At 60.7% G+C, this 9,788-nt stretch overlaps 1 protein-coding gene across 1 annotated transcript in view; it reads left to right on the top strand.

Moving 5' to 3' along the window:
• TTLL12 (tubulin tyrosine ligase like 12) overlaps positions 1-6,159 on the top strand; it is a 31,109-nt gene extending 24,950 nt beyond the window's left edge. The window contains exons 15-21 of the mRNA XM_021093096.1: positions 6-200; positions 410-521; positions 1,656-1,807; positions 2,102-2,183; positions 3,669-3,737; positions 4,208-4,346; positions 4,820-6,159. Of these exons, the coding sequence (XP_020948755.1) occupies positions 6-200; positions 410-521; positions 1,656-1,807; positions 2,102-2,183; positions 3,669-3,737; positions 4,208-4,346; positions 4,820-4,971 (901 nt within the window). The 3' untranslated portion in view covers positions 4,972-6,159. The remainder of the gene's footprint in view (positions 1-5; positions 201-409; positions 522-1,655; positions 1,808-2,101; positions 2,184-3,668; positions 3,738-4,207; positions 4,347-4,819) is intronic.

Raw genomic sequence — 9,788 nt, forward strand, 5'->3', positions numbered from 1 at the left:
CGCAGGAGACTGAGCCAGGAGAGGCCCACGGTGCTGCTGAACCAGTTCCCCTGCGAGAACCTGCTGACGGTCAAGGACTGCCTGGCCTCCATCGCCCGCCGCGTGGGGGGCCCCGAGGGCCCGGCCTGGCTGCCCCGCACCTTCAACCTGCGCACGGAGCTGCCCCAGTTTGTCAGCTACTTCCAGCAGCGGGAGAGGCGGTGAGTGCCCCCGCTGCCCCGTGGCCGGGCACTGGCTGTGTGCGGGCACCAAGCCGTGCGCCATCGACACCCTCTAGGCCGCTGCTCAGGTGGCCATTCCATGGGACTGCGGCTCCCTCCGCCCCTCCTCTGCTGCCAGGGTCCCGGGGACACACTGCCAGGGGCAGGGGCGTCCAGGGCACAGCCTAGCCGCCCCTCTCTGCTCCCAGGGGCGAGGACAACCACTGGATCTGCAAGCCCTGGAACCTGGCCCGCAGCCTGGACACCCACATCACCAAGAGCCTGCACAGCGTCATCCGGCACCGCGAGAGCTCTCCCAAGGTGGGGCCCCCAGTGCGCCGAGAGTGGGCCAGAGGGGACGCTGTGCCCAGGACCTGGGCGGGTGGGTCCCGGTTGATGGGGTCCCTGGCTCACAGGAATCTCCGAAGGCCCACCCCCACCCCTTCCACTGCCCTTGCCAGCAGGGAGGGGCTGTGACAGCTGGAGGAGGGGGCCGTCCTGGGTGTACCTGACCCGCTTGCCCACACACAGGGCACCTCACGTGACCACCTGGCGGGAGGGAGGTGGCCAAGCCAGGGAGCCCCTCAGAGCCTGGGCGAAGGTGCCAAAGTGACTGGGGCCATCAGTGCGGGCGGTAAAAGGCACAGATTCTGCCTGCACAGAGGCCGAGGGCACACACCCCCAGACTGACCCCTGCGGAGGTTTCCGGCGGAGGGCTGGGGAAGCAGTGGAGTTACAGCTGACAATTTGTATTGTTTTCAAAGCCTGACAACTGGTGGGGTCTTTCCCTTCAGTTAAAGTGGAGGTGAGGAGTTCCCGTTGTGGTTTAGCGGGTTAAGCCCGACTAGTATCCATGAGGATCCAGGTTTGATCCCTGGCCTCGCTCAGTGGCTTAAGGAGCTGGTGTTGCCGTGAGCTATGGTGCAGGTCGCACACCCCACTCGGATCTGGCGTTGCTGTGGCTGTGACGTAGGCCAACAGCTGCTGCTCCGAGTCGACCCCTAGCCTGGAAACTTCCATATGCTGCAGGTGCGGCACTGAGAAGAAAAATAAAGCAAAATAAAGTAGAGGTAGAGGAAGCTCCCTTGTGGCTCAGCGAGTTAAGGATCCAGTGTTGGCGCAACTGTCGATCGGGTTTGATTCCTGGCCTAAGAACTTCCACGTGCCATGGGTGCGGCCAAGAAATAAAATTTAAAAAAATAAAGTAGGGGCGAAGATGAAGGAATTGTTGCAGCCTGGACACAGCTCTGGAAAGACAGGAAGAGGCGGAGCAGGGAGCGGTTCCCCTCGTGGCACCAAGACGGGCAGAAGCCCCCCGGCCCCGAGGGAGGGGGCTCAGGAGCGAGTCGCCTCCTCCAGACGTGGTGGCAGCACTTGAGCCACCCCCCGTGAGGTCGAGCGCTCCCCCGGCCCAGCTGAGCTGAGCGCCCGCGAGCCTGCGTCTGTGTCCAGCAGGTTGTGTCCAAATACATTGAGAGTCCCGTCTTGTTCCTCCGAGAAGACGTGGGCGGGGTCAAGTTCGACATCCGCTACGTGGTGCTCCTGCGGTCCGTGAGGCCCCTGAAGCTGTTCGTCTACGACGTGTTCTGGCTGCGCTTCTCCAACCGGTAACTCGGGAGACGGGCTGGGCTCGGGCGGCGGCTGGGCGCCGGGGCCCCTCCTCCCTGGGGATGAGCGCGCCTGCCGAGCAGCCGGCGGGGACCCCGGGAGCCCGCTTCTGTAAAAGGCATCGGCTCTCGCCTCGGCCGACTCGGGGGACGCGAGCGCCCCGCGTGTGACAGGCGCCCGCCCTCCATCCACGGCCGCGTTTGCCGGCCTAGTGGGGCCGTGGGGGCGCTGAGCACCTCCCCTGCTCGGACGGTCCCCGCTCGGAGCTGGAGCGTCCTCTGCTCACCCTGCAGGCCCTTTGCACTCAACGACCTGGACGACTACGAGAAGCATTTCACTGTCATGAACTACGACCCGGAAGTGGTGCTCAAGCAGGTAGGGGCTTGGCGGGGCCTGAAGAGTGGGTCCATGTGGAGGCTGGCACAGACCGGACCCTACGCTCGTCAGCTTCTCCTCCGGGCAGGCCTCACAGATGGTGCGAGGAGCTGCCTCTGGTACCCGCACCACCTCCAACAGCTGCCCTGCTGCTCAGAGGGGCGCGCGCTCTGGTCGAGATAAAGGGGACCCCTGAGGCTTCCTGGTCCCATGGCAGGTCCGAGCAGAGCAGGCTCTCCGCCGCGAAGCACGGGCTGTCTTCCATTCAGCACCTGCTGAGCACCGACACCGGGGGGTGGGGAGGCACCAGCGTTCGTGTCATGGGGCCCCCAGGGCAGGGGCTGCTGCCAGCCTGTGACCCTGCCCTGACCTCGGGTCCTCCATCTTCCCGTGCTGCCACGGCACCTCGAGCGAAGGGCATCAGGGCAAAGCCCCTTTCGAGGTGAGGGCGTCCAACCCCCACTGGCTCGTGGTGCCCCTGAGGCAGGCAGGCAGCGTGGGTGCTCCCAGTTCAGGCAGGTGCCACGGGTACTCCTGGGACAACCCTGCACCGTGGGTGCTCCCCGTTCAGCCAGGCAGGGAAGGCAGGGCGCAGGCAGAGGCAGAGGCCCCCAGTGGGAGGAGGAGGGAAGAAAAGGAGCAACAGGCTCCAGCGTGTTGTCCCCGAGTCCTCTCTGGCCTGCAGCTTGGTCAGTGGCTGTTGCAGGCAGACAAAGGGCACACCGCTCTCCTTCCTGCTCCGTGCAAGGCCTGCGGGTGGCCTTCTCGTCCCCACCTCCCTCCCACAAAGCGGCTACCCCTAAGTGTGGCACGTGGTGATGTTAACACACGAGGCCGCACTGGACGGGGCTGAGAAGCCCGCCGGGGGCCGCTGCACCGTCCACGTGGCTGGGCCTCCTCTTGTCCTGGGCTGTGTTGAAGGCCGGTCCCCAGGCCCTGGGCTGCGGCTGGAGTTGTCTCGGAGGGACCCAAGTGCCTTCCCTCCCCATAGCAGGTGTCCTCCCAAGGGTCACATTTCCTTTGAAGCCACCAGGGGTGGGGACGCCTATCAGCGGGTGTGAACACTGGGCTTCCATAGGGAGCCAGCCTGGTCCTTCTGGGAGACACCTGAGCTGACAGCTGGGCTTGGGGTGAAGTCCAGGACTGAGCAGCCCTGGCTGTCCACCGGAGCTGGTGCCGCGCGGTGGGCGCAGGCCTGGGCCCTGCAGACTCGGGTCCGAGCTCTGCCTCCGGCGCTCTGCTCTCAGGCCATGGTGACACGTTGGCTCGGTGCCTTACTGAGCCTCACAGCGGCTGTGCACGTCAGTTTGCTGGGCGGGGAGCATTTTGGAAGGAGACGCAGACCCCGTATCCGGCCTCCCATTTGTGCCCGGGGGGTGTGGAGCTGAGGGGCTGCCAGCACTGACTGGGGGCCCCAGCAAGTGTCCCCGTCCCTGCTCAGAGGCGGCCCCGGGGCAGAGCATGACGGGCCTGTGTGTGTCACAGGTGCACTACAACGAGTTCATCCCTGAGTTTGAGAAGCAGTACCCAGAATTTCCCTGGAAGAGCGTCCAGGTGAGTCCTGGCAAAGCTGGGGCGGGGCGGGGGGCCCCACTTCCTCTGGGTGGTCCTGCTCCTCCCATCGAGGCGGGTGCGGGAGACGTGTGGGCTGCGACCCCTCCTCCCCTCTGGCCCAGGTGTCTTGGGGGTGCCTGGGGGCCGCCTGGCAGGGTATCCAAAGCACCCTGGGTACAGCCAGATGGTAAAGAGCACAGGACACGCTTAGAGATGGGGGTGGCGTGCAAGCATCCTGGAGGGAGCAGTTCAGGGGCAGGGATGCAGCAGGGTCTGCGGTAGGTGGATGCCAGGAGCCGGGGCAGCAGGGGTCAGGCTGCGGCCACCTCTGGAGTCATTACGGATGTAGGAAGAGGTGACTTGGCCGTTTGGAGACTAGGATTCAGGAAGGGGCCGTGGACTGCCCCCCGAGGGGCTGGTCCCAATGGCAGGTGCACAGGCCCCCTGAGCCTGCCTCTCCCGGTCCCCAGGCTGAGATCTTCCAGGCCTTCAGGGAGCTGTTCCAGGCAGCATGTGCCAAGCCACCCCCCCTGGGCCTCTGCGACTACCCCTCGTCCCGGGCCGTGTATGCCGTTGATCTCATGCTGAAGTGGGACAGCCGTCCGGATGGTGAGGGTCCCCCGCCCCATAATCCACACTGCCCCCGACAAGTTACCTAAAGCGGGTCATCCCGTCCCTAGGGGACGGAGAGGGGGCGTCACCGCCTCCTTGCCCTGGTCGACACTGCCTAGGTTATCCTTGCCTCAAATTAGCCAGGAGGCCTGGGTCAGGGGAGACCCAGCTTTAGGGAGCCAGAGCCTGCAGGGCAGAGCACAGCAGGAAGGGTGGGTGGTCGTGGGGTCAGGGGAGGGCTCAGGAGGGAGGGAGCCCTGCGAGAAAGGTGAGGGGCAGGGCCCTGGCTGGGCATACACTTCGGGGTCCCCAGGGGCCGACGGGACAGGGTCTCTGAGTTGGGTGTGGTGGCGCTTGTTACTCCTGGAGCTGGAGGCGGCTCCAGTCTTTGCCCTGGGAGAGCGGGCTCCAGGCGGGGGCCCCCAGCCGCCTCCCCCCGGAGTGAGATGCCTGTGCTCCTGTGCCGTCAGGGAGGCAAGTGATGCAGCCGCAGGTCCTCGAGGTGAACTTCAACCCGGACTGTGAGCGAGCCTGCAGGTACCACCCGACATTCTTCAACGACGTCTTCAGCACCCTGTACCTGGACGAGTCCGACGGCTGCCCCGTCACCCGCCTCATCTAGGCGCCTGCCGGCCCTTGTGGCTGCATTCCGGCCTCGGCCTCGAGCTGCTTCTGCACTGTCCCCCCGGCCCCTCGGCCGCCCTGTGAGCCCTCATCCCAGCCTCACGCCCTCAGGGGCTCGGGCCCCCTCCCCCCATCAGTCAGGAGCGGCGCCACTCGCCGTGTCCCCGGGGCCGAGTGCCAGGCGTCTGTTCACCCTCTCCACCGTCGTGCGGTGATGAGTCTCAGCTCTGCCAAGGGCTTTCTTCCAGAGAGTTTGGTTGCTGGGGTGCTGTGCTTCCAGGGGGTGTTAGTGAAAGCGGTTCTAGGGGGCATGGCGAGTATCCTCGGAAATGAGGCCCCAGGAGCGCCTGCGGGAGCCCAGACGGCTGCTTCTGTGGAGCATCTGCTCCCCACGTTCCACCCCGGGCCTGCATGACAGGCGTCTCCAGGTCCCCTGGGAGCCTGCTGCTCAGACCCAGGGTCAGACCTTCACCAGCAACTCTCTCTGAGGCGCCAGGGCAGGGCGGCCACGTTGCCTTTCCAGCTGGCCCCGTGGAAGGGCCGAGTGCAGTGCCCGTGCCTCCCTGCCCGCCAGGCACTGCAGTGGTGCCTCCCTCGTCTAAGGTTGGCTGGGACGCCCCGGCGAGGGGGCTCAGGGACAGGTGTGGACAGCAGAGTGCCAGGCCTGGACAGCTGAGCAGGACAATTCCAGGGAGAACCTTATGTTACAATCAGATGCCATCAGCCACCAGTCTGGTGTCAAAATGGTGGATTTTTGTTACTTTTTCACTTACAGGAAGAAAATATAAAATTCTCATTTTTAATTTTGTTTCTGAAATTTTGAGTCCATTTCCAGCGTATTTTGTGTTGCCGCAGTGCACCCAGGCCCAGCTAACTGGACAGTAGGCAGGTCTAATTTGGGGGGAGCTGCCTGCAGAGCTTTTGTGGGTGTGTGTGCGTGTGTTGGGGGTGTTTGTTTCATCCCAAAGCAAAGGGTCTCGCAAAAACTGGACTAGACTGTGCTACCCGTCTCTGTGTCTGTCCTCTGTTAACCAGTTCAGCCCGTGTCCTGGGGAACCGTCCCTTGCCTCCAGCGGAGATGCACAGAGCGCGGGGCACCTCGTCCCTGGTTCTCTCCACAGGAGAGCAGCTGCGTCCCGTCCCCTGCTTGACTTGATTTGTGCTGCAATAAAGTAGGCCTTCTGTACTTCAGCCTCCCGTTCTCTTTGGAGGCCCTGGAGCCGCGGGCCTGTGTGGTGTGTCAGCTGTCGTCCTTGCTGTTGTCAGAGAAAACCAAGATAGCAGTTCCCGTCGTGGCGCAGCAGAAACGAATCCGACTAGGAACCATGAGGTTGTGGGTTCGCTCCCTGGCCTCCCTCAGTGGGATCCGGGGTTGCCTTGGGCTGTGGTGCAGGTCACAAACGCAGCTTGGATCCTCTGTTGTTGTGGCTGTGGTGTAGGCCAGCGGTACAGCTCCAATTGGACCCCTCGCCTGGGAACCTCCATGTGATGCAGGTGCGGGCCTAAAAAAAAGAGAAAGAAAACCACGATATCAAGATGTCTGCTGGAGTTCCCGTCGTGGCGCAGTGGTTAACGAATCCGACTAGGAACCATGAGGTTGCAGGTTTGATCCCTACCCTTGCTCAGTGGGGTAACAATCCGGCATTGCCGTGAGCAACTGCCATGTGGTGTAGGTCGCAGACGCGGCTCGGATCCCGGGTTGCTGTGGCTCTGGTGTAGGCTGATAGCTACAGCTCCGATTAGACCCCTAGCCTGGGAACCTCCATATGCTGCGGGAGCGGCCCAAGCAATGGCAAAAAGACCAAAAAAAAAAAAAAAATCTGCTTTGAGGAGTTTCCCCTGTGGCATAGCAGGATTGGTGGCCTCTGCAGCACAGTGGGTTAAGGGTCTAGTGTTGCTGCCACTGCCGTGTAGGTTACAAGTGCAGCTTGGATCTGAGCTCTGGTCCAGGAATCCACCTGCCATGGTGTGACCAAAAAGGAAAAAAAAAAAAAAAGACCCGCTCTGAAAAGCAGAAGAAATGAGACGGTGTTTAGTCCTCCCTGTCGTAGTCAGTCTGGGCTGCTGAGCAAAATACAGTGATTTAAACGGCAGAAATCTCCCTCGCTGTTGGGAGGCTGGGATGTCCCGGGGTCAAGGGGCCGGCAGGTCTGGTGCCTGAAGTGGGCAGTGAGGGCCTCTTCTTGGCTCATGGTCGGCTGGCCTCGCTGTGCCCTCACGTGGTGGAAGGGGCAAGGGGGCTTTCTGGAGCCTTCTGGGCACTAGTCCCGTTCGCAGGGCCCCGCCCTTTTGACCTAATCGCCTCGTAAGGGCCCGACCAGTAACCGTCACACGGGGTGAGGATTTCGGAGCACGAATCTGAGGATGTAAATTCTCAGACAGTAGCGGTTCTCTAGCCCAAAGCTTGATTTCCTAGCGCTGGTTCCGTTTCAGAGCAGGGCACAGTGGGGCCAAATGAGAGGCTCATTGCAGCATCATAACCAGCATCCGTGAGCCCTGAGGCCTGGTTTCTGGCCCTGACACCTGGGGGCCTGGGGGAGGGAACTCCCTCCGAGCCTGTTTCTTTAAGGGGGGGGCACACTCCAGACCCTAAGCCCACAGGGCAGAATTGATGGTGCGTGGAGCACAGTGACGCCCCCTGGTGGTTTTTGGAGGTTAAAACATGAGGAAGGCAAAGCTGCTGTTGTGACCCAGCAGGTTAAGAAGCAGAGTATCCATGAGGATGCAGGTTTGATCCTTGGCTTCACTCAGTGGGTTAAGGATCTGGCGTTGCTATAGCTGTGCTGTAAGACACAGACACAGCTTGGATCCGTTGTTGCTGTGGCAGTGGTGTAGGCCCACAGCTGCAGCTCCAATTGGACCCCTAGCCTGGGAAATTCCATATGCTGCAGGTGCAGCCCTAAAAAGACCAAAAAAGAAAAAAAAAGCAAGGGCCCCAGACACCCGGGCCAGCGTCCTCACCACGCTCATCAGGAGGGGTTGTTCATCCAGGTGCCCCTCAGGAGCCACGCTTGATCCTGCTCGTTCCTGCTTCACTTGGAACCTGCTTGCCCAGAGCAACCTAGTGGACTCCGCACAGTCGCCGGGCTCAGAGCACCACGTGATCCGGGCTTTCCTTAATGATAAACATGCTGTTCCCCAATTCTACATGTCCTTGAACCCTTGATCAGTGAAAATGGGGCACCCCCACCCCCAGGAGGGCCATTGGGCGGGGCCTCCACCACTGGGGAAGATGAGGCCACTCCGTGCAAGGGAGACGGTTCTTGTTCTTCCAAATAGAAGGTCGTCCCGGTCCCCGTCTTTCTCTGCGTTAAGAAATAATTTATCGAAAGCCAGAACCTGAAAGCATCAGACATTTGGAGTTGATGGGAGGGGTCCCAGTAGCAGCAGTAATTGTGCCACAGGTCTGCGGGGCGACACTGAAGAAATCGGAAGGTAAAGCTTGAGAGGCTGACAGTGAAAGACGATGTCCCACGGATGCTCTCCAGCCACGTAAACCCGCCCCAGTGTGGCAGCTCTTCCGTGGCGAGGCACGGACATGGCAGCATCTCCTGGTACAAGAGAGGCAGGGTTTCATCTTGCAGGGTCCGGGGGGGCAGCCACAAGATCTAAAGGCCCGTTCGCCAGGTGTTTCTATGGCCATGCATGTTTTTGTGGCCAGTGGGAAGGAGGCGGGATGTGGCCAGAGAGGAACAAAGCCACGAAGGTGTGGGATGGACTCCAAGCGGTCTGTATAAGCACCACTGAGAAGATTCCGGAAGTCTCGGTGCTACATCTAGCAGGCACACAGGTGCCTGTGACACTTGGAGGGGTACCCTTGGCCATCTTGGAGAACTTTACAAATAAATTAATAAAAAGCATTGGAGTTCCCTGGTGGCCCAGTAGGTTCAGGATCCAGCATTGTCGCTGCTGTGGCACAGGTTCAATCCCTGGCCTGAGGACTTCCGCATGCTGCAGGCGCAGCCTAAATAAATAAATAAAATTAAAAGGATGTGCAGAGTTCTCTGTCTGACCCTTCTGCGCTGACAAGCATCAGGAAGACAAGATGCTGGCCAAAGGCTCAGCTGAGGACTTGTGGCTGTGTAGCTGCTGGATACTCTGTGTGGGACGTGACATGCCACCCGAGTCGAGTGTGGGCAAAGTGACAGCCACAGAAAGAGTTGCCCCTTCTCTCAGAAGAATGCGGAGATCCTACTGCAGCCAATTGTGTTAATGATCCAGCTTGTCTCCGTGGAGGCGCCGGTTCGATCCCTGGCCTGGCACCGTGGGTTAAGAATCTGGCATTGCTGTGGCTGTGCCATTGGTTGGCAGCTCTGGCTCAGATTCAATCCCTGGCCCAAGAACTTCCAGGTGCAGTTGAAAGAAGAAAAAAGAAAAAAAAGACAGAAATCTGGAGTTCCTGCCGTGGTGCAGTGGGTTAAGAATCTGACTGTTGCGATAGAGTTGTGGGTTGGATCCCCAGCCTGGCACAGTGGGTTAGAGATCCAGCATTGTGTAGGTCGGAGCTGTGGCTTGGACTCAGTCTCGGGCCTGGGAACTTCCATATGCCACGCTGCAGCCAGAAATAAACAAAGACAAAAACAAAAAAGGAATTCCATTCTCAGAAGAATGCGGTCAGCTGTCTGTCCGTCTCCCCGAGCATTTCACACTGTTAAGTGGTGTCTGAACACGAGGACAGGGGAGGCGGGGTGAGAGGGAGAAGCTGCGAAACCCCTGGCCTGCTAAGATGAGTGTGCGCTTTAAATGTGGACATGTGCTTAATTTGAAATAACTTGTTCAACCACCAAAACAGACAAGCACCAAAAAGCCCAGCAG

Source organism: Sus scrofa, chromosome 5, assembly GCF_000003025.6.
Source record: "Sus scrofa isolate TJ Tabasco breed Duroc chromosome 5, Sscrofa11.1, whole genome shotgun sequence".
Classification (NCBI taxonomy): domain Eukaryota; kingdom Metazoa; phylum Chordata; class Mammalia; order Artiodactyla; family Suidae; genus Sus; species Sus scrofa.